This window comes from Rhinolophus sinicus, linkage group LG07, assembly GCF_036562045.2.
Source record: "Rhinolophus sinicus isolate RSC01 linkage group LG07, ASM3656204v1, whole genome shotgun sequence".
NCBI lineage: Eukaryota > Metazoa > Chordata > Mammalia > Chiroptera > Rhinolophidae > Rhinolophus > Rhinolophus sinicus.
The window spans coordinates 83,859,166-83,886,430 of record NC_133757.1 but is presented as its reverse complement, the minus strand read 5'-3'; the positions used below and the strand labels follow the sequence as shown (position 1 = coordinate 83,886,430).

Sequence of the window (27,265 nt, the reverse complement as noted above, 5' to 3'; positions counted from 1 at the left end):
AGGGCTTTGGGAGCCACTGCAATGATGGGACAGGTGGCTTGTCCTCAGCTCCAGCTTCCCAGGCCCAAGCCCAGGCCCTCTGGACGCAGCCAAGCTTTGCTCAGCCACGGGTCCTGTGGCTGCCTGCCTAGTGCCAGGTTGCAGGGCACCTAGGGCAACTGATCGGTTTGCTTCGTAAACAGAGGTCCTCCCTGGTCTGCTTGCTGTCACCCTGGCGCAGCTGACAGATTGGCTTATCTCCTGCCCCAGAAGGGGTGTGGGTGCAGGCACCATGCCAACATGTGGGGCCCCTTCCTGGGATCCGCTTAGAGCTGGACTTGGGAGCACCTTGTTTGGGTCCCCTGTGAGCCTGCAGCAGTGCCCTGCCAATATGCCCTTCCTACCTACGTGTGGTCAGGAGGCTGGCCATACTCGGTGCCCCGACCCCCCAGCAGGGCGGCACCTGGCTCCTGAGGTGTGAGGCGGTTTGGCAGAACCTGCACTGTGGCCCTGGGAGCCCTCCTTCAGGGCCTAGCCCCGGCCCAGTCCACACAGGAGGAGAGCAGGGGGCCCAGTGAACACCCTTCATATCTGGGCCACCCATTGGGAACGTTTTTCTGTTGAGATAAAATTAACATAACATAAACTTTTTTTTTTAACATAAACTATTTTAAAGCATACAATTCAGTGGCATTTAGTACATTCCCAGTATTGTGTAACTGTCACCTCTGTCTAGTTCCAAAATATTTTCATCACTCTGAAGAAAGCCTCATATTCATTAAGCAATCATTCCCCGTCCTCCCTCCTCCTAGCACCTGACAAGCACCAGTTTACTTTCTGTCTCTGGGTTCGCCAAGTCTGGATATTTCATATAAATGGAATCATATATAGGTGACCTTTTGTGTCTGGCTTCTTGCACTGAGCGTAATGTTTCTGAGCTTCATTCATTCTGTTAGATGTGTCAAGGCTTCATTCCTTTTTATGGCTGAATAACAATTCGTTGTATGGATTACACCGTATTTTTTTTATCCATTTGGCAATTGATGAACATTTGAGTTGTTTCTACTTTTTGGCTATTGTGAATAGTACTGCTTTGAATATTTGCATACAAGTATTTGTTTGAATACCTTCTTTCAGTTCTTTTGGGCATATAGCTATGAGTGGGATTGCTGAGTCAAATTGTAGCTCTATGTTTAACTTTTTGAAGAATCTCCTCTGTGGAAAAGAGACACTGCACCATCTTCCATTCCTACCAAGCAGGGTACGAGGAGGGTTCCGACTTTTCCACGCTCTTGCCAACACTTGTTATCCCCCCACCCTTTTTCTTGTTTTAAATTATAGCCATCCTAGTGGGTATGAAGTGGTATCTCATAGTGGTTTTGATGTACAATTCCTAAGGACTAATGATGTCTTTTCATGGGCTTGTTGGCCATTTGCATGTTGTCTTTGGAGAAACCTGTCTTTTCAAGACCTTTGCCCATTTTTGAATTGGGTTTATTTTGTTGTTGTTGAGAGTTCTTTGTATATTCTGGACTCTGGATCTTAATCAGGTACATGATTCGCAGATATTTTTTTCCCATCCTATAGGTTGTCTTTTCACTTTATAGTGTCCTCGATGCACAAAAGTTTTTAATTTTGATGAAGTTCAATATATATAGTTTTTCTTTTGATATTCTTGCTTTTGGTTTCATGTCTTGGAATCCTTTGCCAAATCCAAGGTCATAAAGATTTACTCTGGTGTTTTCTTCTAGGAGTTTTATAGTTTTCACAATTACATTTAGGTCATTAGTCCATCTGAGTTAGGTTTTTTAATATGGTGTGAGGTAGGGATCTAACTTCATTCTTTTGCAGGTGGAGATCCAGTTGTCCCAGCACCATTCATTGAAGATAACATTTTCTCCTCATTGATTGTTCTTGGCACCCTTGTTAAAAATCAGTTGACTTTAAACATAAGGGTTTGTTTCTGGACTCTAGTTCTATTCCATTGATCTATATGTTTGTCCTTTTGCCAGCACTTTTCTGTTTTTATTACCGTGTTTCCCCAAAAATAAGACCTAACTGGAAAATAAGCCCTAGAATGATTTTTCAGGATGATCTCCCCCGAACATAAGCCCTAATGTGTCTTTTGGAGCAAAAGTTAATATAAGACCCGGTCTTATTTTCGGGGAAACACAGTACTATACCATGATAGTATGTTTTGATATCAGAAAGTGTGAGTCTTCCAACTCTGTTCTCTTTCAAGACTGTTTTGGGTATTCTGGGTGATGGGGAACCTTTTGCCACATCTGTACTTGTGCTTCTCTCTATACGTGTGTTTTATTGAGGATTTGATGAGCCACTTGAAAGCAAGTTGTAGACATCACAAGAATCCACTCAAAATACTTGCACATGTGTCTTCTAAGAATAAAGGCATTCTTATTTTTCTGCAGAACCGCAGTGCTACCGTCACATCCAAATCATTTAAAATGATCGCATCTACAGTCCACATTCACATTCCCCACTCGTCCTTTATAGCTTTTGAGAAAGTTTTCCTTCAGCTCCAGTCCAGTCACACTTGGCATTTGATGGTCAACGTCTCTATAGTCTCCCTCCCTCTGGAATAGTTTCCAGAAACTTTGGTGTTTACTGACATTGGCCATTTTGAGGAGACCAGGCAGGTTGTATCGAAGACTGTCCCACGATCTCATACTGTCTGGTGTCCCCTTGTGATAGGACCAGGGTAAAATTTGTGTCAAAAACGCATCACAGATGCCACGTCTGTCCTGCTGCATCACATCAGAGCCACAGCGTCCTGTGGGTTTGTCCTGTGCCTGGTGATGCTGAGTTGGGCCAACGTGGATGTACTGTGTGCCAGTGAATAAATAACTGGTGACAGTAATAGTGGTGGCACATGACGCAGTGCATCCTGCAGGTATGCTGGGCCCTGTGCCTCTCCCACCATTAGTCCCATTTGACAGATGAGAAAGCAAGGCTCAGAGAGGCTAAGTGATCTGTCCTAGTGACACACTCAGCGGCATAGGCAGGACGTGGATCCAGGCTGTCTGCCTCCAGTGGCCACACTTATAATCACATAAATGCAAGGAGGAGAGGGCTCAGCTAAATGAAGCAGAGATGTCACCCAGAATTCTTTCTTGACCCCTACCTACCCCAGCCCCGCTCAGCCCTGAAGGCTGCTGGTCCCCTGCCTCCATGTGACACCGAACATTAGGAGAGTGAATGCCTGACGCCCTCACCTGGGCCTGGGCTTCCTGCCAGGTCCTGGGACCCTCTGACCCTGCCAAAGTTGCCCTTTTGTCACTGTCTTCCCACCTTAGTGTCTGTTGGATGGACAGGGGACCTAGTACCAGGACTCGCTCCAGAAGGGAATGTCCTGGGCCAAGATGTCTTGCTGGGCCCCACAGCTTCTGGCAGCCCCCCCGTCTTGGTCCTGGTCCCCTGAGGGCAGCAGTCTTCTCCCACTGGACAGGCTGTGTCCTGTGTCCTAACTGCATGGGTGGGCAGCCAGGGCACACGGCAGCGCTTCCAGGGAGGGGTTTGTGGCACCGCGGAAGAAATGGGGTAACCAAGGAAGGCGGAGGGTGGTGAGGAGAAGACTGAAAGGCCGCCGGCGGGAACCTTGCTCGCTGGCCGGGGCCGTCGGCTCACGCCCGCCTCTCTCCTTGCAGATGAAGATGTGTGTGTATTCAAGTGCTCGGTGTCCCGTGAGACAGAGTGCAGCCGAGTGGGCAAGCAGTCCTTCATCATCACCCTGGGCTGCAACAGTGTCCTCATCCAGTTCGCCACCCCCAACGGTACGTGCCCTCCTGTCCCGGTAGCACGCACAGTGCCCAGTGCCAGTGGCTTAGGCTCTGGGCCGCGGCTGCTGGGGGCCTGGCGCCCCGTTAAATCCCAGGCTGCCCCTCTGTCCCAGCGAAGGCTCTGCTGCCGTTCAGAATCACATTCCCACATGGAGGTCTGTCCTGGTCAGAGCACATTCTCGATGCCTGGAACGAATGCCATAGAGCCTCCCTCACTGGCTCCTTTGGCTCCTTCTGGGCTTAGCTTATAAGTCCCCTCCTCTGAGAGGCCTTTCCAGACCCCCCAGCTGGGCTGCACCCCAGGCCTCCAGGAGGAACCTGTGGGATGGGGCCTGGGGCCCGACTTTCCTGATAGCACAGGAGGGGGCAAGACTAAGGCCTGAGGCAGGTGGGGGCTCTGTTCTGAGCACAGAGAGAAGCCACTGGAGGGTCCTAAACAGACCTGTCTGCAGGGACAGAAGTGGACACATGAGCTTACTAAGGAGGGCTTGGGTGGCTGGAGGGGGGCAGGTGGAGGAAGTAGGATGCCCAAGACTGGAGACTGCTTGACGGTCCAGCAACAGGACTCGGTCACTGCAGAGCGGAAGGCAGTGGGCCTGGTGGTGGCCCTGGGGCTGGGGAGAGAGCCCTAGTCGGAGAGGCCATCTGCCCACGGCCACCACAAGCGCCTCAGAGCCCCCTCACTTGGCTCAGTGCCACCATGGAGGGGACTCCCCATGCCTGGGCCAGCCTAGGGCCGCCCACCCTCCCCTCGTGCACTAGGTTTCAGAGCTGCCCCCTGCAGAGAAGGTCAGGATGTGGAGAAAGCAGCTAGGTGGGGACTATCCCCCACCCGGAGGCATTCTTATGCTCCATACTTCCTTTCCTTTTTTTATATACATAAAAAATTTAAATTCATTGTTTAAAAAAATAAGAAAAAACACCACCACTAATAACCTTTAAGAGTTGGTGTTGTCAACTCCTGTAGTCTTTTTCTACTCCGTGGATGTTTATATTTTACTTTTTTTCTTTCATTCCTATCAGTTTTTAAAATTGTAACAGAGATGTAACAAAACAAATTTACCACTCTAACCCTTTTTGAGTGCCCAGTGGCATTAAGTATACTCAGGTTGTGCAGCTGTCACCACCGATTCATCTCCAGAACTTTCTCATCCTTCCAAACTCTGTCCCCATTAAATACTAAGTCCCCACCCACCTCCCCTAGCCCTGGGCACCCACCATTCCACTGTCTGTCTCTCATTTTGTTCTGCTTTCTTATACTTGATACAGTTAGTGGTCACCACTCTGTGTTAATAGAGTTCATTTTAAAGGCTGGATACCATCCCGTCCGGCAGACCCATGGCGATCGTTCCCTGACGTGCTTCTCTGTGTCCACTCGGGTCTGACCAGTCCTCTGTTACAGGACACAGAGGTGGCGTCCCTTGTGTCCACTGCTATGCTCAGACACTGCCGTGTGTCACTTGCACTTACTCGCTGGGGTGAATCCCTGAAGTCTGACACCCTGGTCTGGGGGCTTATGCCCTGTGAAATTTCTGTCCACGCAACCATGGGGAGCACGTTCGCCTACCTTCTTGTGTCAGCCACCAAGTGGCGGGTTTGGCAGCCCTTCTTTTCCTTAAGTTTCAACATTGCTTTTGGAAAAAAGAAATTGCCAAGTCACACATGCTCAACACAAGACAGTCAGGACATAGCTAGACAGAAGTCCACTGAGACAGCCATGCCTGACCTGACTCCCCCTTCCAGATTTCTGTTCCTTCTACAACATCCTGAAGACCTGCCGGGGCCATACCCTGGAGCGGTCGGTGTTCAGCGAGCGGACGGAGGAGTCCTCCGCCGTGCAGTACTTCCAGGTGGGTACGTGCAGTCCCCGGCCAGGCCACCGCCACCCAGTGGCCCCCGGGAGGCCGCGCAGCACAGGGCAGGCCCATCTGCGTTCACCTCCTGGCTCTGCCCCTTACTAGCCGCGTAACCTTGGGCAGCTTTCCTCCACTTGCTGGGCCTCAGTTTCTTCATCTGTGAAACAGATGCCAGGACCTGTCTAGGAGGGTTGCTGGAAGGACTTGAGTGCAGGTGAAGTTCAGGTGCACAGGCTTTTCTGAGTACTGGTAGCATAGTTAGACTGTACTGACCACGTAGGGCACGCCAGGCAGTGGTGCAAGCGCTTTCACAGGTACAGAAGCACTTGAGCCCTCCCAACAACTCTAGGAGGTAAGTACTATTATTGTCCCCATTTTGCAGATGAGAAAACTGAGGCTCAGAGAGGTTAAGTGACTTGCTCCAAGTCACACAGCTATTATGCAACAGAGCCAAGATGGGAAGCCAGGCCTGCCTGATGCCAAAGCCTATGCCCCTGCCCAGGTGCCACGCTGCCTCCCGATCGCCCGTTGTCTTACAGAGAGACCCCGCAGCACCTCGCCCGCCTGGCGCTCTGAGTCCTAGGGTTCTGTTTTGATCTACTCCACTTTGGGGCCCCTAAGATGGGGCAAGTAGCCCCTGATCCCAGAACCCTGCCTGTGGCAAATCTTGAGTTCTCCTGGTGGCTTCCAGGTGCAGGTAGCATCCAGCTGTGTCCTTTGGCCACGGTGATGGTGGCGGTGTCCCTCCTGGGGGCTGCCTCTGGCTTCCCGGTCCCTCTCCCAGAGCAGCCAGCAGCTGCCAGTAGGGTCTGGGCTGGCAGAGGGGGTGCGGCCTCCTCGGGAGGTTTGTGCCCAAAGTGCGCCCTCCTCTATCGAGGGCTGGCCAGGGCCTTGGCCGTTTGTGCCACCGCGTGCCCTGTGCCATTGGCGTGTCTCTGTTCCAGTTTTATGGCTACCTGTCCCAGCAGCAGAACATGATGCAGGACTACGTGCGGACGGGCACCTACCAGCGCGCAATCCTGCAGAACCACACAGACTTCAAGGACAAGGTGAGCGGGACCTGCCCTGCATCCCCCTCCTGTCCCCACACCCTCCCTCAGGCTCCTAGCGCGCCCCGCCATGGCAGTGCCTCTCTCGTTTGCCTTTGCTTATGGATTTGATCTTTAATTGTTTCAGATTACAAAAGCAAAATGCACTTATTGTAAAAACTCAACCCAGCATGTACAAATGTAGACATGAAAGGTCTCCGTCATTTCCCTCCAAAACAACCACTGCCCGATGTTTCCCACGCATGTACGACATACATACTTTAGAGTTCTTTAATCTTGTTTATATATGTACAGAATCAGATTGTGTTCTACTACATGCTCGTCCGGCAAAATACTTTTTTACCCCCTAACGGTGTGTCTTGAGACATACTATGAAGTCACATGGATATAGTGTAACTACCTAGTTATTTCTGTTGTTCCTTTTAATATCTTTTCAATATTACCAAGTAGTGTAAAGTGAGTCCTCAGTGTTGCTAAGTTCTCCGACTTAAAGGCGAAAGGACGTATAAGGAGATCAGCTTTATGTAGGCTAATGGTATAAATGGGAGTTAGGTTCCTGCAGCATCTCCTCAATGTCGTAATGAACGATGTTGAAGGAAATCACATTATTTGAGGACACGCAATATACTCATGAGCAGTAAAAAGAGCAGCACAGGGCACCTGTGTTCAGAAGTGAAAGTTTATTCTCTTCTTTTCCCCCTTTGAACTAAATGGGAGCTTGTGTTTTTCTCGATTTATCTTTGGGGGCTCTCAGCATGGTCTGGGTGGATCTGTCTCCTCCATTGTCTTGGTTATACCCCCCCCCCCCCGAACATTGCTGAGAATTCCCTCAGGACAAAGCCCCCTGGGCCTCAGGGCTTGACCCCCACAACCTGGGGAGGGGTTGTCCTGGACACAGCAGCAGCCTCTTAGCACTCCTGGCGCCCCAAGCTTCCTGGTGTGTGCTGGTGTGTGCTGTGCTGGAGCAGCGTGTGGGGCCCGGGAATGGCACGACGCTCCTTCAGCAAAGTACCTTCCAGCTCTCCCAGGACAGGGATCCACTTATTGGTTCATCCTGAGTTCTGAGAGGCACCCTGAGGCCCTCCTGTCCGACTGTCCCCGTGCCCCTTCTGGGCGCTCGCTCTGCCCGCTGCTGTGCCCAGAGCAGTTCTGCTTTAGAAAGCAGGTGCACATGTCCACCAGGCACTTTTATCCAGGTTCCGTTAACACAGGAGCAATCAGAGAAATCCAGAATAAGCGATGCTGTACCATACACTAGCCTGGACTCTTCCAAGAGCCGACATTATGGGGGCCAGCAGCTCTTGAGACTGTGCCCAGTGGCCTCAGGGCTTGGGCAGCTCACCTGCCCCAGCCCAGGCACTGGCTGCTTCTCTGGGCTGGGGTCAGCATGCAACCAGGAGATACTGTCATCAACACCCCCAACACCCCCCTTTGAGGGCTGCAGAGGCCCCAGAAGGACACTTCTTAGCTCCCAAGCCAGTTTCTAGGGAGGACCACAGCATGGCCTGGCTGATTCAGAGGCCATGGAGCCTGTGGGCTTGGGGTTGTGTAGGCTTTCCCCGGGGGCTCCTCCCAGGTTGTGGGGAAACCCTGAGGGGCCTGGGGTCGGAGGCTGCCCACCTCCTGCCCGCTGTGTGGACCTCGGTGGTCCCATTGAGGGGCTCAGAGGTGTCCTTCCCTTGTGAGCGCTCTTTCCCAGAGAAACTACAGGATCACGTTTGACAGCCAGGTGTCCACTGTGCTACACAGATAGTTCACAGCTCAACTAGTCCTTTTTTTTTTTTTTTTTAAGGAGGGCACAGCTCACAGTGGCCCGTGCGGGGATCGAACTGGCAACCTTGGTGTTATTAGCACCACGCTCTAACCAACTGAGCTAACCGGCCACCCCTCAACTAGTCCTTCTTGAATCGGGTCCAAGAGCATGTGATGGTCTTAACAGCCTAGCTGACTTCAGAAATCCTGTTCTACCATCTCCAGATCCAGAACCGGGGACCCCCGTGTACTCCAGGCCGCTCAGAAACCACGCTGTGGGCAGCTGCACGTGCTGTGGGAGGCGGTCTGCAGGGCCCGGGTGCGCTCGGCCGCGTGGGTCTGCAGGAGCCCGGGCCTGGTGATGTGCACATCTGCGACCACCGCTGCTTCATCGGGGCTTCCTTCTCACTGGCCTCTCCTCCCTTAGATCGTTCTTGATGTTGGCTGTGGCTCTGGGATCCTGTCATTTTTCGCCGCCCAAGCTGGAGCGAGGAAGATCTACGCGGTAGAGGCCAGCACCATGGCCCAGCACGCAGAGGTCAGCAGCCCACGCGAGCCCAGCCTGTTCTCGTCCTGCAGCTGGTGCCCGCTCCAGCCTGGGGAAACTGGCCCTGCTGGGAGCCCCCAGGAGACCTGAACCCCAGATCCAGGGGAACCTGAAGACATCATTTGTCTACTTTGGTCTCTTGTCCCCAAAACCAAGTGGTTACAGGAGGGAGAGGCTTGCTGGACCTGAGGTGGTGTCCCTTCCATGACTGGTGGTCACCTACTGGGTTCAGGGGATGTTTGGGGTTTTCAGAGGCTGGACAGCCTCGTGCTTCAGGGGACTATGCAGTCACACAGACCAGGGTGGGATCTCAGCCTTGGCGAACGCCCCACCTCTCTGAACCCCACTTCCCACACTTGTGAAATATGAGTAACAACAGGGTTTCATTTCATTAGTTTAAGCTGTCATTTTGTTGTTGTTCCCTTTTGCGCTGAAACCATTCAGAAGGTTCAAAACCTAAAAGTCACAAAAGGGTGAGCAGTGAAGGTGCTTCCTTCCCCACCCCTGGCTCCCAGCTGCGCAGCCCTGTCAGAGGGAGACAAAATACTTTTTTACCCCCTAATGCATCGTGAGTCTGCAGAGCTCGTGGGGGCTCCGGAGGCGAGCGTGTGCTCCTGCCCCGCCCGGCTCTTACGCAGATGGTAGCCCACCACCATCCTGCACGTGCTCTGCTCCCTTCCTGCTTGTTGCAGCTGTCATCATGAAGCTTCCTTACCTTTCTAGTGGTCACAGAGTGTCCCTTTGCCTGGACGGACCACTTTTGTTTAGACACAGACTATTATTGCCACTCGGGCTGCTTTCCAGTTCTTGTAGCACAGACAGATTCTGTACTGAACTCCTCATACACGTGTCACCTCCCCTGTGTGACTGTGTCTGTAGGGCAGATTTCTAGCCCTGGAATTGCTGGGGTGGAAGGTGTGTCCCAGTTCGGCTTTGGTGGCTGTAGCAAAGCCTACCATCCCCATCTCTCCTCCCATTAGTAGTTGTCATCAGGGGACCTGGAGCTGCAGCGGGGAAAGCCCTGAGGGAGGGCTGGGCCCGTGACTGGTCATGGCCGTGGGTAGGGTGCCAACGGAGGCAGAGGGACTTGGGTGGCTGCATGTGGCCGGAGGCCCTCCTTCCCCTGGGGACGCGTGGCAGGCGGCTGGCTCGGGGACCCCTTGACCCAGCAGCCCTCTCGCCTGCAGGTCTTGGTGAAGAGTAACAACCTCACCGACCGGATCGTCGTCATCCCTGGGAAGGTGGAGGAGGTCTCCCTCCCCGAGCAGGTGGACATTATCATCTCGGAGCCCATGGGCTACATGCTCTTCAATGAGCGCATGCTCGAGAGCTACCTCCATGCCAAGAAGTACCTGAGGCCTGGCGGTAAGTGTCCCTGCTGGCCCTGGGGCCCCCGTGGGGAGCCCCTGGCAGCTGCTCAGTGGGCACAGTGGTGATTCAGTGCCCTGCTAGCCTGTTTCAGTATCCTGGGGTGCTAAGGGCATTGGGGCCTTGGCCCTGCCCCCCACACCTCCCCTCCCAGCCGGCTGTGGCTTGGGAACCCTGGGCCCCAGACAGACTACACATCCATCTGCCAGTTCACCTGGTCAGGGTCCAGAGGGGCTGCCTCCCGTCTCGTGCCTTGCCTGGTGTCCGGGAAGTGGGCAGGTGCAGAAGGTGTTCTGTGGGGGGCACAGAGGAGCTGATGGGTCGCCTTCCTTCCCAGCCCTGTCCCCTGGCCTTCAGCTGGACAGGCCCCTGTGCTCCTCTGGGCCAGGGAGACAGGGTGGGGGTTGGTGTGTAGCGGGGGCAGCTGTCTGGCATGCCATCTGTGGCTCCTGTTTGTGTCACTGCCTGGACATGGGCAGTGGGGCATGGACAGTGCTCCTGGGTCATCAAATCACTGTTTGGACTTGCCCATCTGTCCCGGGGGTCTGCGCCTGATTCTGAAGGTCTACTCGTGTGTCCATTTTTCAGTTTGGGTGTTTGTATTTGAGTATTTCTATACAAACAAGGGTGTGTGCGTGCACGTGTGCGTGTGGCACAGGAGTACCTGGCCAGGACATGGGTGGGAAGCCAGGGGACGGTGTCCTCATGGAGGGTAGGGGTGGTTTAGTCTGCGGGAAGCGCCCACTTTGGTCCTCCAGTCTTCCTGGATCCAGGCTGCAGGGACCTGCCTCAGGCCCCACTCCTGGATTTCCCACGGCCGTGTCCTGTGTCTCATGTCCCAGGTGTAAGTGTGGGAAGCCAGGCTGCCGGGGGGGGGGGGGTTGTCTGTACCCACTTTCCTCCCATTATGCCCGTTAGGTGGCTAAGCCTGGCGAGGGGTGGAGGCCCTGGCAGAGTGGGTCTTCCTTATGGAACATAAGGACGGACAGGAGTCAGGCTCTCCGCGCAGCTGCACACCCCACCCCCCCCCGTCAAGTAGCCCGGGACCAGCGCTGACCCCTGTCTACCGCATGAGTGTGGCTTCCTTCCATCTCAGGACGCGCCCCTTTAGGTGCCTTCAGGGCTGGGGCACTTTCCCATGATGTCGCCAGGGGTCCTGCAGACTCCTCCTTGGCAGGTGGTCCCACAAGTGACCTCTGGACCAGAGTGGAACAGCTCTCCTCCCTGCCTGATTCCTGCTAGTGCCTCGGCCCTTTCCCTGCAGAGGGGGAGGGAGGGAGGCCCACAAACCTGAAGCCAGGTGACTCGGCGCCTGGGCTTCCCTAGGGAGCCCCGTATCTCCGTGCTGCTGGCCCTGACTCACCTGTTCCTTGGGCCACGCAGATGGAGACCCTGCCCCGTTCCCCTTTCAGGCCATGGGCCAGACAGGGTGGCCAAGCTGCCCACCTTCCTGCCAGAGCCTGTCCCAGCCGCGGGGATGCAGCTGACCCCCTTCCCTGCCTCCAGCCTCAGCTAAGGCCCCAGTGTTACAGTCTGGGGCTCAGCTTCACTCTGTCCAGGCCCCCTGCTTCACTTTCTCAGGCTGCACGGCCATGGATGCCGGTGCAAGAGGCACTGCCTGGCTTATGGAGCAGGGCCCTGGAGGTGTGGTCGCACCCTGGGCCCCACTTGCTTACCCCTGAAACTAGTGGGTAACTTCCTGTCTCAGCCATAGTGATGGGACATAAGGACAGGCCCAGCTGACTGTCCAGGTTCAGTGAGATGCTGCATGTCAGTGCTCGTCACAGCCGCTGGCAGAGTAGGTGTCCAGTACCTCTGTCACACGAACGCGTGAATGAATGAGGGACTGGGAAGAGGCTTCTGGGGCCCTCTGGAGGCTCTGCCAGGCCTTGGCCTTAGGGATGTCCCACCATGATGCCAGCACCCCTCCCTGCCTCCCAGGAAACATGTTCCCTACCATTGGTGATGTCCACCTCGCGCCCTTCACGGATGAACAGCTGTACATGGAGCAGTTCACCAAGGCCAACTTCTGGTGAGAGCCCGTTTGGTGCCTTCTTGGGCGGCCCCGCCTCTTTCCCCCCTTCTCAGTAGGACTGCAGGACGGGGGCCAGCTGGGAGAGAAGGCAGGCTGCCCCACCTGGCTCTCCTGCTCTGGTGACCTTGCCGTGGGGGGCGGGGGCTTTCTGCAGGTACCAGCCATCCTTCCATGGAGTGGACCTGTCGGCCCTTCGAGGCGCCGCTGTGGACGAGTATTTCCGGCAGCCTGTGGTGGTGAGTGGGGCAGCTAGGCTGCTGTCGCGTTAGCACTGGGGATGGCCCTCCTCGGCGGTGACAGGTCAGGGGCACAGGCTTTCCTTCAGGCCTTGTGCAAGCTGTGCAGCCCTAGGGAATCCACTTTCCTTCTCTGAGCTCTCACTTCTGCCCCTGCACAGAGCTCTCTCACAGAGACGTCAGGAATAAAGTGACAGGCATGTAGAGGGCTCAGCACACAGTAAGCACGTTAACTATTACTAGATGAATTGGTCCTTGGTCAAATGATTTTATTTGATTGACTTTAATTATTGAGATTTTTGAACTGATTATATAGACCTATGGTTAAAAATCAAAAAGTATAAGTGTGAAGCTTCCTGACTCCTGTCCCCAGACACAGTTCTCCTTCCTATTGGCAAACAGTATTTCTTGTAGCTTTCCAGAAGTTTTATACGTAAATGCGTGTGTGTGCGCGCGTGTGTGTGTAAACCTTGCTTTCTCAATATATATATATATATAGCATAATCAACATACTGTTCTTACTTTGTGGTGAGAGAACATGCACTGTATAATATTAGTCCTCTGAAATTTGAGAGTTGCTGTATGCCCAGTATATGGTCTCTTGGTGTATGTTCTGTGTGTACTGAGAAAATTGTGTATCAATCGCTTGTTGAGTGCAGAATTATATTACTGTCAATTAGCTCGCATTTGTTAGTATGTTGATCAAATCTTCTGTCTCTAGTGATTTTTCGATCTCCTTTTCCTATCTATCAGTGATTGTAGATTTATTTCCCGATTTAGTTCTGATAGGTTTTGCTTTATATTTTTGGACACCACATTATTAGGTGCGTATAGGTTTAGGATTATTATGTCTTCCTGTTGGGTTGATCCTTTTGTCATTATTAAAAATGGCTCTTTTTATCTTGCGTGGTATTTCTTGCCTTAAAGTCTATTTTTTTCCTGATAGTGGTTCAGCTACTCTGGCTTTATTTTGGTTAATTTTTGTATAATATATATTTCTCTGCCCTTCTACTTGCAGCCTTTTGTCTTCTTACGTAAGTAGAATATATTTGGGATTTGTTTTTGAACCAGATTAATGTTTTCTGTCTTTTAATTAAAATATTTAGAACATTTACATTTACTGTGAATACTGCTCTTTATGGGTATAAATCTGTCATTTTATTGTTTTTCTATTCTGTTTTTGTTTTTAACTCTTTTCTTGCCTTCTTTTGTTTTAATATAGTCTATATTATTGCTTTCTCCTCTTGAAGTCTTTCACTATTTTCGAGAGATTCTCAGGCTGTATCTCTTTTAAATATACCTCCATACCATTCTCTTTCTTCTTCCAGGATTCTAATTACATATACATTAGATCTTTTCATCATGTCTCAGATGAGTCTTACACTCTGTTCTGTGTTTTCCATCCTTTAGTCTCTCAAATGCGTCATTTTCCTATTTTCTACTGATCTACCTTCCAGTTCTAATCCTCTCTTCGCTGTGTCTAATCTGATTTTCTAATTCTTAATTTCGGTTCTAGAATTTTATTTGGCTTATTTTTTATTATTTCAGTTCTCTGTGAAATATTTTCACCTTTTTTCTTAAATATATTAATTATAAGTCTTTGATCACTTTTAGTATCTGGCTAAGTATTAAGTGTATTTCTGTTGTTTTATTCTCTTGGTTTTTTTGTTCTCATCCTTTGGTGTCTCTTGGTGCCTGGTCATCCAATGCTAGAATGAGAAAGTATAGAGGTTCTGGATGGTGTTTTTCCTTCCAAGGATTTGTTTTCTTTAGGCCGTTAGCCATATGGACAGATCACCTTGGTCCTGTCATGCACTTAAGATATTTGGTGGTTGCTTTTCAGACTTTACTTGGCTGGTATATTTCCTGGCTTCCCTGTAGGGCAGTGGTTCTCAAAATTTTGGTCTCAGGACCCCTTCACATTGTTAAAAATGGAGGATCCCAAAGAACTTCTCTGTTTAAGTGTGTTGTGTATATTGGTAACTGTCAGTATCTATGGGTATTAAAAACTAAGCCCAAGAAATTTAAAAATATTCATTTAATTAACATAAATAGTATTTTTAAGAAAAAATTATTTTCCAAAACTTTTCAGCGAGAATAGTGGGTTTTTAAAGATTTGCAAATCTTTAATATCTGGCTTAACAGAAGACAGTTGGATTCTGCTTCTGCATTCCTTTGCTGTGATATCACAGGTGAGCAAATGAATGGAAAAGGCAGAAAACATCTGAGTCTTATTATATAAATAGTTTTGACCTTGAGGGTGCTCAGTCTGGAAGGGACCACACCTGGAGAACCAGGGCTTTGGGCAGGAGCTTCAGTGGTCTCAGTGAGCCTGGGGGTTCCCAGAGCCCCTCATTCCAGCCTCTCAGCACCAATGCTAAGCCTTTCCTTGGCTTTTTAGCATCTTAGAAGTGGTCTTCTGTTTGGTGTCTTGGTCTCTAAACCCCATCCCATGCATAACTTATGACTTGGCAAATGCCACGATGTGAAATCGCATACAGAACGTCCACCTTGCATTTCCACATTTACCTGTTCTTTTAACTCTTGGCCCCTTGAGTCCCAACTGCGTTGGTAACCTGGAGCCCCCACTTTGCTTTCCCTATGCAGGGAGGCTGCTGAAAGGTCCCACCCCAAGGGGGAAAGGCGCAGGCCAAAAAACATCTCCTGTCTCTCTAGGTTCTTGGTCCCCAAAGCTGTGGCTGCTGCAGTCCCTCTCCAGTGCTTTCAAACAACTGGGGCTTTTTCTCTGTATTTTATTCGGCTCTTATAGTTCTTGGCCGGAGTGTTGTCAGTCTGATAGAGAATCTCCATCGTAGCTGGGAACGGACATTAGCACACAGTTCTCTAACTTGTGTTTTTTTTTGTGGACTTGCTTAACAATTTATCTCGGAGATCTTTCCCCATCTGTTCACAAAGAGCCTCTTCGTTCTTTTGTATGTACGCACAGCCTTTTATGGATGGGCCATCGTTGATTTAATTAGAGGATTGCTAGTACGTCACTGTTATAGACAATCTTATTATGCGTGTGAGTTTGTACATGTGCATATCTACCCATAGGTTAGACTCCTGGAAGTGAAACTGCCATATCTTTAATCCATATGAACACTTGTCATTTTGAGAGCTGTCACCTAATTGTCCTCCATGGTGTCGTACCTATTCATCCTTCCCAGTATGGTTGAGAAGGGCGAACTGTTTAAGCTGCTGAATGGCCTAGAGGCCATAGCCACACTCGAGGATAGGGCAGGGCTCTCCCGTGCCTCGTGCCTCGCTGGCCCTGAGCCTGAAGCCAGGTCACCCCTGTGGTCTCTTCCAGGACACATTTGACATCCGGATCCTGATGGCCAAGTCTGTCAAGTACACAGTGAACTTCTTAGAAGCCAAAGAAGGGGATTTGCACAGGTACCAGCCCCCGTGCCCCTCCTCTCGGGCCACGGCTGGCTCCCATAGGCATCCTGCTGCCCCAGGGCAGGTGGGTGGGCGGGGTCCAGGACTGCGCACCGCCAACCCCTCTACTCTCCTAGCAGCCCGTTCGGCTTCCCCGGCAATCACTGCCCTTTGCCTTCCAGGATAGAAATCCCATTCAAATTCCACATGCTGCATTCCGGGCTGGTTCATGGTCTGGCTTTCTGGTTTGACGTCGCATTCATTGGCTCCATGTGAGTGCAACAGAGCGGAGCATGCTGTCCCCGGCCCCCCAGGACTTCCCTGCAGCTGTGATCCACAGGCCTGGCTGCTTCGGAAGCTGAGCTGGGGGCTGGGAGGGCAGCACGCAACCCCTCCAAATTCCCCCGTCCCTTCCAAAAGGCAGTGAGAGCTTGCCTTTGAGCCAGAGGTGGTTGTGGGAGGGGAACGTGTCTACCCTGTTCTGAGTGACTGTCCTTCACAGGGCCTGGTCTGTGTCTTGGCACAGATGTCAGGGTGGATGGGCACCCATGGCTGGTTCCCCGTGTGTGTGTGTGTGTGTGTGTGTGTGTGTGTGTGTGTGTGCGCAGCTGGGGCTGCCTGCGTGGCCAGCCTCTTAGCTGCAGGGCCCCAGGGGACCCCTGTCAGAGGCAGACACCTGGGGAGAGAGAGCTGAAGGTGCACAGGGCAGCAGCTCCAGCCCGGTAAAGTACATGCCTGTCCCTGCTCGGCAGAATGACCGTGTGGCTGTCCACGGCCCCGACAGAGCCCCTGACCCACTGGTACCAGGTCCGGTGCCTGTTCCAGTCACCACTGTTCGCCAAGGCCGGGGACACGCTCTCAGGGACATGTCTGCTTATTGCCAACAAAAGGTGTGAGCTGCCGCCCAGGGCTGGGGGAGGCAGGGGCCCGGCACCCAGCAGCTCATAGCCACTCTCCCCTGCCCTCTCCACAGACAGAGCTACGACATCAGTATTGTGGCCCAGGTAGACCAGACGGGCTCCAAATCCAGTAACCTCCTAGATTTGAAAAACCCCTTCTTCAGGTACGATGGGTCCTTGGCCTGCGTGGGGGGCGCCTTCCTGGCCCACAGCCCCTCGGCCCTGCCCATGGGTCCATCTCTGCCGCAGATACACAGGCACGACACCGTCGCCCCCGCCTGGCTCCCACTACACATCCCCTTCGGAGAACATGTGGAACACGGGCGGCAGCTACAACCTCAGCAGTGGGATGGCCGTGGCTGGTGAGGCCCCCATGCGGGTGGGTGGCAGCAGGTCCACTTCCTGGTCACACCTGCCTGCATTCCCAGGGCAAAGCTGGCAGTTCTGGCCCCTCACACCCCGCCCAGGACCCTGTCCCCTCCCCTGACGCCTCCCTCTCTGGGCACAGGGATGCCGACCGCCTATGACCTGAGCAGTGTTATCGCCAGTGGCTCCAGCGTGGGCCACAACAACCTGATCCCTCTAGGTGAGTATCCCCAGGTCTGGGTGCGGAGGGGGGGGTGCCCCCCAGGATACCTGGGTACTTGGGCCTCTGTATCACCATCGCCGTTATCCTTTTCCTCTTCCTGGGGCTCCTGGCTGAGGTCCTCCATTCCTCTCTGCCTCGCTCTGCCGCCACTGTGCCCACCCTCTCTGCACCCTGGTGTGAATTCGCGAGTGGGAGCGCCCACTGCGGGCAGAACGTGGGCTGGGGCTGGCCGGGGGCGGTGACGCCGTCTCCCTTCCTTCCTCCCTCTGCTGCGCAGCCAACACGGGGATTGTCAATCACACCCACTCCCGGATGGGCTCCATAATGAGCACGGGGATTGTCCAAGGTAACGAGGGAGTGGGTCCCGCGGGTGTGAGCGCTCTGAACGCCGGGCCACCCACCCGCCCTCTCGCCTGCTCTCTCTCTCCCTCTGACTCTGCTGTGGGGCTGGGCGGGCGAGGGGACAGAGCCAGCCCTCAATGTCCACGCCTCGCCCCACAGGCTCCTCCGGCGCCCAGGGCAGCAGTGGCGGCAGCTCCAGTGCCCACTATGCGGTCAACAGCCAGTTCACCATGGGTGGCCCCGCCATCTCGATGGCCTCGCCCATGTCCATCCCAACCAACACCATGCACTATGGGAGCTAGGCCCCTCCAGCGGGGAATGGACTGACAGCACCAGGAAACCAAATGAAGACCCTGCCCACCCACCCCTCCGCCCAGGCGGCTTTCACCCCTGTACTGGAGAAGCCGAAACACCGGTCACAGCCTCTTTGCTATGGGAACTCGGACACTTTTTTACACAATGTTGCCGCTACCACCCTCACCCTACCGCCCACCCACATCTTGGCCCTCCATCCAAATATGGCGTGTCGCTGCCATGTTTTACAGAAGATCATGTCGTGGGAGCCCTGTTTCCCCCTCCTGCCCTCCACCCTGACCTGGGTTTAACATCACCCCTAACAGGCGTGTCCAGGCCTCACAGCTGTGGGCCCTGTGGGGAGCAGCTGCCGCCCCATCCCCGGCGCCTGCCCCGCTCGCCTGTCTCCAGTGGGAAAGCAGCCCTGGCCAGGCAGGGCCTTCCCTTCAACTACCAGGCCTTGGTCACGATGGGCGTGACATGCTGCTTTTTTTAATTTTATTTTTTTACGAAAAGAACCAGTGTCAATTCACAGACCCTCTGAGAAACCAGGCCGGCCGGGCCGAGCCAGCATCCCCTCCCCAACTCAGAGGTTAGTGGTGAGGGGTGGCCCTGCCAGATCTTCAGGACAGGGTGGGGCTGGGCCTGCGCAGCCCCACAGCCCCTCCCACAAAAGGGTTCACCTCACACTTGAATGTACAACCCACCCTGGCTGTCGGGAAGGCCCTCCGTCCTTGGCCCATGCCTCTTGCTGCTGTCCTGTCCCCAAGTCCCTGCGGGTCCCCCACCCCCAAGAAGAGCTAGAACAGGCAGGCCTGGATGGGGAGGGTCACTGTTAGCCGCTGGGGGCAGGCACAGAAACCTCAAGGATCTGTCATGGAAGGCGTCCTTTTCCTTGTAGCGAAAATTAGGCCTGTGTATTTCCCTCCATATTTGTAGACGTTTCAGTCCCTACTATAATGATGGCATTTTGGTCCCTTCCCAGGCTGGGAAGGGACCTTGCAGGGACCTTTCCCTCCAAAAAATAGAAAAAAACAAAATAAACAAGGAAATGTATGTTTCAGCACAGGCAATTTTCTTCTACTTCTGCCCCCCGCCCTGATTCTAACAACCCTTAACTTGGATGTGGTGGAGCTGAGGTCAGGCCCTGCGAACTGGGCACGCTGGGAAGGGTGGGCACAGCGGAGGCTAGGGTGGCCCTGTCTGCTCTCCTGCCTGTCCTGTTGGGGAAAGCAGCATGCGCAGTAGGCGGCCCGCGGGCTGACAGCTGCACTGGACGCTCCCTGCTCAGCCACCCCTCTCCCGCCTTTATATAAATTCTCTGAATCACCTTTGCATAGAAAATAAAAGTGTTTGCTTTGTAAGAAAAGTGTGGAAAGTAGCAGAGTGATCTCGAAGTGTCAAGGGAGCCTTCAGTCATCGTTGGGGGGCAGGGCAGGCAAGGGCATCCCTCGTGTTGGACCTGAAAAAGAGAAACTAGCAATGACCCTGTGACTTCTCAGTTGGAGGGGAAGGAGAAGGCCGGAAGCCCTTCAGCCACAGCTGGAAACAGTTCCTTACCTGCAGGCTCGTGCCTTCCTAGGTCACCATGGTCCTTGGTGAGGTGGATGCCAGGAGTGTATTTGGGGACAGAGAGATGACCTGGGGTGGAGGTGCTATGTGCTCCGGAGGCAGCGGCTGGAAGAAATAAAACTGAACCGAGACCCCCTGGGGTCAGCGTCCGGGCCAGCAAGCTGACCTCCAACCCCAAGGCCCAGCTGTGACCACCCCAGACCCGTACCTTACAGCCCATGGCCAGGAGGGCATGGAGCAGCACGACGGCAGACAGCAGCACAGCGGCTACCAACCTGGTGTCCTCGCGGACGACGGGCCAGAGGGTGAAGACCAGGCCAGAGGCTGACAGGGCCAGAGCCAGCGCCCCAAAGAGCCACTGCAGCCACGGGACAGGGATCAGCCACAAGACCTGGGGGTGACATGGCAGCTAGCAACAGGTGTCTCCACGGTACCTGCCCCCCGCCCCCCGAGGGCCACACTCACCACGGTGGGGATGAAGACAAAGAGGGAGTAGCCGTAGACGCACACGGTCTCCAGGAAGGTGTACAGCCCCATGCGCTCCCGAACGCCCTTGCGCCACCGCAGAAAGCCCCACAGTGCCAGCGGCACCAGCCAGGCATAGCAGTAAATAGTGATGCCAGCCACCGTCACTGCAGGGCAAGGCAGGCAGTCATCCCCGGAGCCTCGTCCCCCCCCCCCCCGCCTCTTCCCTCCCCCAGGGCTGGGCCTTGCCTGCTCTGCTTACCTTTGTGGAACTGGGGGCTGTAGTGGATGGAGGGGTCCTTCCTCTGGGCCAGCACCAGGGTCAGGTTGCCGGTAATGGCCAGGACAAAGGCCAGTGTGGCGCAGATCCAGAAAGGGCCTGCGGGTGGGGTGCGATCAGGGTCCCAGGCCCAGAGCTCCTAGGACAGCTGACTTGCCCTGTTTTGTCCCAGCCTCTTCCCAAGCTCTGGGCTGTCTCCACCCCAACTAACTCAGCTCACACCCATGACAACCTGGTGGCTGAAGCCAGTGCTGGCTCTCAGTCCTCACTTTTCTTGGCCTTTCAACAGTGCTGTAGCTGATCTTCCCTCCTTCTGGAAACACTCTCCACATTCTTGGCTTCTGTCTCATGTCACCGGCAATTCCTCAAACTCTTCAATGTCCTGATCTCTTTAACAATAGGGAGCCAGAGGGGCCCAGTTCTCGGCCCCCTCTCCATCTGTATTCACCCCTCGCATGACCTTATTCAACCTCAGGCTTTGTGCCACCTCTGGGCGGATGACTCCCAAACGTCTCAAGTCCGGGCCTCTACCCTGAATGTTGGGTTTATAGTCCGTGTTTCCACATGGGCACCTCCTCCTCCACGCTCGCACTTGCCTCTCAAACCTACCCAGCTTTTCCCATCAATGAACTCCATCCTCCTCATAGTCCAGGCATAAACCTTGGTGTCGTCCATGACTGTTCTCTGGCCATCCCACACCACGTGGGTAAGCAAATCCCATCAGGTCTACCGTCAAGACACAGGCCCAAATCCAAGCACTCCTTCCCCTGGAGCTGGGCCCCAGCACCATCCCACACCTGAACCAGGGCTGCCACCCTTGCCCTGCACAGTGGCCAGAGGGCACCTGAGAGCACTGAAGTAAGATCCCTTCTCACTGAGGCTTAGGAGGCCTGTGCCATCTGTCACCCTGGTGGCCTCCTGGCAGGTCACTCTGCTCCAACGACAATGGTGCCCTGCAGTTCAGGTGTGTTTTGGCCACGGGGCTCATGCCCCTTCTGGAGTGTTCTTCCCCTAGATCTCCCCACCCCCGAGCCCTGACACCAACAAGGCTCATTCCCTCACCGTCCTCAGAGGGGCCTTCCCTGAGCAACCCATGCAAAGTGGCAACTCGCATCCTCTACACCAGCTGCTTCTCTTCCTGCACATCACTCTCTGCAATCGTTTTGTCTCTGTCACCCTGCACAGTATAAGTTTCATGCTCTCCGTGAGTGATTCTGTTTTCTTCTCAGCTGTATTCTAGGGCCTGGCACTCAGTTCCCAGTTGCTGAATGAATAATTGAATGAGCTGAAAGCACAACCTCACTCACCATACAGGTCCGGCCGATTCCGCAGATGGTGCCGTACAAAGTTGTGGCCGGGTCTGGGCAACAACGAGCCTTTGATCCGGTCGAGAACCTGGAGGCGAGGCCAGGGCCCAGGATGGAAGCCTGCCAGGGCTCCCTACCACCCACAGAGGAAAGGGGCCAAGCTCCTCCCCTGACCTTAGGGGCTTTCTGTTGCCCCCCCACCCCTCTCCATACTGCTTGAAAGGAATCAGTTCTTCCCTCTGGGATTGTAATGGGCTGTTCCCATGGCCTGGAGCCCCTTCCCCTGGCCAGACCCCACTCAATATTCCAGTGTTCCATTACTCTGAAAGACTTCTGGGCCTGCCATCTTCCTCTTTACTAGGCCGCCCTTGCTGCCTCCTCTAACCCAGGTATGGTCAGTCAACAAGTCCTGAGTATTCTTCCCACATGTCTCTCCTACAGGTTTCCTACTCTAACCCTGGCTTATTATCTTCCACTCTGGCCTGGGGCCTCTGATCCACCTTCCACATTGCATATCAGCTCGTTCCACTCAATCTTCTGCTCTAGACCCATAACTCTCCAGCACTCTCAGGATAAAACCCAAACTCCTTAACACAGCTAACAAGGCCCTTTGTGATCTGGCTTCTGCCTACCTATCCCCCACCTCTCTCTCCAACCAGATTGAGTATAGTTCATGCCTTCTGTCATCTTTTGATCCTCTGTATATGATGTCCCCTGTGCCTGGAACATACTTATGCTTCCTTCCACTCTGCCCTGACAAGTCTTCCTTTTCCTCTATGTCTCAGCAAATCTCTCACCTCCTCCAGGAGGCCTTTCTCTAACCTACCACATCATGCGCATCATGTTTCCAAAAGCCCCAGTCATCACGTCATAATCCTTATAGCGTCATAATCCTCACAGTGCACCTGTTACTTCTGCTAGCCTGGGTGCAAGCTCTTGTTCTCCACGTGTGTATCTCCAGCAACTTGCCCAGGTGCACAGGAAGTGCTCAGTAAATAGTAGCTGAACCCTAAGCGTGACTCCGAGCCCATCCCACCAAGGCTCCCGGGCCTGACCTGCGAGGTATCCACGTCAAAGAAGCTCTGATAGTAGTCAAAGGTCCAGAATCCGGGCTGCTGCTTCTCCTCCTGTAGAAGCTGCACAGTGCGGGCTGTCAGTGCCTGCCCTTCCACCCTGGGTCAACGGGGGGCTGGACGGAGGCGGGGCACAGGGACTTATGTGACTCACCGAAGTCTTGTCACTGTCGTCCACCTCGTCCTCAGCTCCCAAGCCCACAGCCACAGCCACGTGCCCCTGTGGGGTCAGCTGATCACTTCTGCTGGTGGTGGCCGCATCTGGGGTCTCGGCCAACAGATTAGTAGCTTCCTCAAACTCTACCGAGAATAAATATGGGACACAGGCATGTGTGTGAGATCAAGACAATTTGGTTTGGTCCACTGCTCATCTGGGGTCCAAGACTAACCAGGGTCATCCCAGTGCTCTCCCCAACTCAGGGCCTGGCCCAGCTGCCTCAGTTTTGGGGAGTAGGAAGGTGTGTTCTCACTCCAAACAAGGGACTGCAATTGAGGGCTGGTTCGAGGATGGGGTCAGGTCTGGGGTAGTGGTCTGGGTATGAGGTCACAGTTCAGGGCTGGAGTGGGGTTTGAGTTAGGGCTCGGTTTCATGCCTGGAGTCAGGGTTTACAACAGACTGCCGCTCCTGTTAGATATGGGCTGGGACCTGGATAGGAGGTTCTGGCCAGGTCGCAGCCGCACTCACCATGGAAGGCTAGTTCGTCGGCCGCTGCCATGGTCGCTCAGGAGCATCACCGCACCTCGCTCTGAGGACAGAGGCCAATCAGGCCCTCCCGCAATCCCACGCGGCACCCTTCGTGGAGTCAGCCCCGAGCCGGGTCTGGCGGCTAACCGCACTCACCCGGGCGTGAACTCGCCGTCCCTGCCCCACAGGTGCAACACCCCCCTCTTTACCTGAGGCCGTCTCAGCTCGCGTGGCCAGGGGTTTCTGCGCCTGCGCGGCCCGCCTACCGGTCAATCAATCCAGCTCGGCCCAGAGAGCAACATCCGGAGCCTGTCCGTTTTCTATCCTCTTCCGATGGGAAGCCACTTCCGGCAATTTTAGCGCTTGCGCAGATAAGACTGCCCGGACCATTTACTTTAACACCTGGCGTTTCTCTTCGGAGAACGGTCGCTAAGCCGGAAGGGAATGGCGGCGGCCGCTCTGAAGAGACTTTGGTCGCGAAGCCGCGGAGGGGTGGAGGACGCGGCGGCCTCTAAGCCAGGCGCGTGGGCGCGGTTGGGTGAGTAGCCGCTAGCGGAGGGAAAGGTAGCCGCAGCGGCTGGACCTCTCTCACCGCGCTTCTCTCCTTTTAGGCGTCTGGGCCCGCGCGCTGCTCCGGGACTACGCCGAGGCCTGCGGGGACGCGGCAGCGGCTGCGCGGGCCCGGCCAGTAAGGGCGGCCGTGTACGTGGGGTTGCTGGGCGGTGCGGCGGCCTGCTGCTCATTGGCGCCCAGCGAGGCATCCTTCGAGGAGGCGCTGCTGGATGCGTCGGGGACCCTTCTGCTGCTGGCGCCGGCCACGCGCAATCGCGACTCAGAAGCGTACGTGCAGCGGCTGCTCTGGCTGCGGGGCCGCGGTTGCCTGCGCCACGTGAACCTGGGCCTCTGTTCGCTGGTGTATGAGGCGCCCTACGACGCCCAGGCCAGTCTCTACCAGGCCCGCTGCCGCTACCTGCAGCCCCGCTGGGACGAGTTCCCGGACCGGATCCTGGACGTGGGCTTCGTGGGTCGCTGGTGGGTGCTGGGGGCTCGGATGCGCGACTGTGACATCAATGACGACGAGTTCCTCCACCTGCCGGCACATTTGCGCGTCGTCGGGCCCCATCAGCTGCACTCGGAGGCCAACGAGCGGCTCTTTGACGAGAAATACCAGCCTGTCGTGCTCACCGACGATCAGGTGGACCAGGTGCTGTGGGAGGAGCAGGTGTTGCAGAAGGAGAAGAAGGACAAGCTGGCCCTGAGCCAGGTCGACTTGCTTATGCAGTCGGAGGACCCAAGATGAAACAGTGAGGGCAGGGTCCCAACACAGCTCCGAGCCCTGGCAGACTGTTTGCCCGGATTATGCAGTTGGTGTGAGTGAGCCTCAAGTGCAGAGTGACTGAATAACATGCAGAGTGTTCCCCCGCTGGGTTTTCATAAAATTAGGGGGTCTTTTTTTCCTTTCACATCGTTCCTTGTTAGCTGAAGCTAATTCAGCGCCTTCTTGGTCTAGGAGTTGGGGAGAGCAGAGCAACAAGACCATATGTTTATCACTGCCAGAATTTGTAATGAGCCTTACACATGTGTAAGCCTTTTTGATTGGGCCTCACCATCCCCCGGAGGTATAGTATATCTCTCAGGCCTTTCAGATTGTTTTAAATTTTTAGCTGTAATGTTTATACTCTCATGTTCATGAGTAACTTTTTTTTTTTTTTAATTTAATGTTGAAATAATTATAGTCCCAAAGGAAACCGGAAAAATAATACAGAGACATCCTGTGTCCCCTTTGCCCAGCTTCCCCCAAATGATAACATTTTACATAAGCAATACCAAACTAGAGATTGACATTGTAGGACTGTTTGGATTTTACAGGGAAACTTTTTGCAAAAACAAGCTGCTCTGTACCATTTGCGTATTGATAGTGATGTTAAAGAAACTTGGAAGGATAAAACTTGGAAGTTTTCTGAACTGGAAGTCTATATGGAATCAGACTCTGCCTTTGTTATACTATAGTAATGTTGAAAACAGAATCCTATGGAAAGGAATATGTTAGTGTACATAGCTGGTACTTAGCTAGGTTATGGTAATCATACTTTAAAAACTAAGTTATTAGAAGAATGAGACTAACTAGGTGGCCTGTGGCTAGTTAATAAAACCAGGAGATGAAACAGCCAGCTTTGTTACCATGTTTGTATTCGTGTGCTTTGCTATTAAGTTTTGGTAGTTGAACCTTCCTCCATTCGTACTATGGGTGCATTCGACACGTGGTAATTTTTATCCTTATTTTGGGGGCAGGGGAGTGTTTTCCAAGTCAGCATTTTCATTTTACAAAGGAAAAAGTGAGGTTCAAAAAGTTTGTTATTTTTCCAATACTGTGGCAGAGCCAAGGTTCAAACTGTAACTCCCAACCCTCCCACTTAATTCTCAAATTCACAGTGCCATCCTTGATCTTGATAATATCCTGCCAGAAATTAAGTACTGCTATCATTAGCCATAAATAAAATTTGAATACATAAATATTTAAGAACGCAATGAAAACAAAAGACAAATAATATTGTACTGTATTCTAATCCTACAGTGTGACATGCCAAAGGCTCTGAACTTAAATCCTGACATTTTTGTTCAAGAGAAAGAGAGAGAGAGATTAGCCAACTTCAGGGAAGTGTTTAAGCCACATTGGCATCAAAGTGAGACTTGTTCCTCACTGTGATCAGAAGTATTGGAGGACTGCACGTCTACATTGCTTGAGTCAGTTATTAAGTGCCCCTTCTGACTTCCTGCCCCGGTGTGTTCCATGCAAACCCCCTGTAACAAGCTCAGCAGTGGTTGGCAACAAACTAAACAACTTTCAAAGTGTTCATAGGAATTAAGGGGCTTGCTATAGACCTGAAGTCCGTGTGGCTTTGTCTCTGGTAGGAGGGTTGGCCTTTCCCAGAGGAATCCTACCATATTTTTACTCCCCACTCCAGTACCTCTGGCCTCCTGAGTTTGATGGAAGGCGTGTGGACCGGGAGCTGTTAGACTGGGGACCAGGTATTCCTCATGCTCTGCGTGTTGGACCATACACAGGCTCCCACAGGACAGGTCCAGGTCTCCTTGTTCATTGATGAGTTCCCATCTCCCCACAGTGCTCAGCCCAGTGTGAGCCCCAGCAAATGTGGAAAGACTTAAATGAGATACTACACATGGCCATTGTGGGTGGGAGCTGGTATCGTCAGGCTAGCAAGTGGCAAGCAGACCGAGGTTGGCTCCCCTTCCATTGGCCAGCCCAGGGAAAGAGGCCTTCTGGTCTCAGCCCTGCCCAGAGCCACAAAGAGCAAAGTGGACATACTGTCTCGGTTTCCATAAGGGCAGTAGGATCTGGGAAAGAAATGGGCTTTAAAGTAGGGTTTGAACCTCAGCTTTCACACTCATAAGCTTTGTAACTGACCTGGGCCAGAGCAATTAGGCAAGAAAAAAGGCACGCAAATCATAAGTAACACTGTCACTATTGTCATGTGCCACCTAATGATGGATGTGTTCTGAGAAGTGTGTCATTAGCAGATTTCGTCATTGTGCAGACATCACAGAGTACACTTCCACAGACCTAGGTGGTATGGCTGACCACTCCTAGGCCACACGGTACAGCCCACTGCTCCTAGACTACAAACCTGTACAGCGTGTCACTGTACTGAATACTGTAGGCAATTGTAAAAGTGGTAAATACTTGTGTATCTAAACATAGAAAAGGTATGTTAGCTAAACACGGTATAACATGAA

The 27,265-nt window shown here is 53.4% G+C and overlaps 3 protein-coding genes across 4 annotated transcripts in view; 2 read left to right on the top strand and 1 right to left on the bottom strand.

Annotated features, from left to right (window-relative positions):
• CARM1 (coactivator associated arginine methyltransferase 1) overlaps positions 1-19,499 on the top strand; it is a 40,723-nt gene extending 21,224 nt beyond the window's left edge. Inside the window, exons 2-16 of one of the 2 annotated variants that reach the window (XM_074338176.1) lie at positions 3,645-3,770; positions 5,520-5,626; positions 6,577-6,681; positions 8,861-8,971; positions 10,168-10,345; positions 12,290-12,380; positions 12,538-12,619; positions 15,933-16,018; positions 16,186-16,275; positions 16,756-16,893; positions 16,977-17,066; positions 17,152-17,264; positions 17,411-17,488; positions 17,769-17,837; positions 17,993-19,499. In XM_074338176.1, the coding sequence (XP_074194277.1) occupies positions 3,645-3,770; positions 5,520-5,626; positions 6,577-6,681; positions 8,861-8,971; positions 10,168-10,345; positions 12,290-12,380; positions 12,538-12,619; positions 15,933-16,018; positions 16,186-16,275; positions 16,756-16,893; positions 16,977-17,066; positions 17,152-17,264; positions 17,411-17,488; positions 17,769-17,837; positions 17,993-18,135 (1,607 nt within the window). In that variant the 3' untranslated portion in view covers positions 18,136-19,499. The remainder of the gene's footprint in view (positions 1-3,644; positions 3,771-5,519; positions 5,627-6,576; positions 6,682-8,860; positions 8,972-10,167; positions 10,346-12,289; positions 12,381-12,537; positions 12,620-15,932; positions 16,019-16,185; positions 16,276-16,755; positions 16,894-16,976; positions 17,067-17,151; positions 17,265-17,410; positions 17,489-17,768; positions 17,838-17,992) is intronic. The other variant, XM_074338175.1, reaches the window with a different exon arrangement.
• On the bottom strand, positions 18,609-23,850 carry YIPF2 (Yip1 domain family member 2). The gene is made up of 10 exons (XM_019744971.2): positions 23,719-23,850; positions 23,510-23,570; positions 22,979-23,124; positions 22,807-22,887; positions 21,752-21,839; positions 20,427-20,543; positions 20,165-20,331; positions 19,908-20,090; positions 19,688-19,819; positions 18,609-19,589 (listed from the first exon to the last, which is right to left on the bottom strand). The coding sequence occupies exons 2-9, from the start codon at positions 23,538-23,540 to the stop codon at positions 19,706-19,708; spliced, it is 927 nt and encodes a 308-aa protein (XP_019600530.2). The 5' UTR covers positions 23,541-23,570; positions 23,719-23,850; the 3' UTR covers positions 18,609-19,589; positions 19,688-19,705.
• A 42-nt stretch (positions 23,851-23,892) lies between these two features.
• TIMM29 (translocase of inner mitochondrial membrane 29) lies at positions 23,893-25,680 on the top strand. Its single transcript, XM_019744972.2, has 2 exons — positions 23,893-24,047; positions 24,121-25,680. The coding sequence occupies exons 1-2, from the start codon at positions 23,954-23,956 to the stop codon at positions 24,807-24,809; spliced, it is 783 nt and encodes a 260-aa protein (XP_019600531.1). The 5' UTR covers positions 23,893-23,953; the 3' UTR covers positions 24,810-25,680.
• The last annotated feature ends 1,585 nt before the right edge of the window (positions 25,681-27,265 follow it).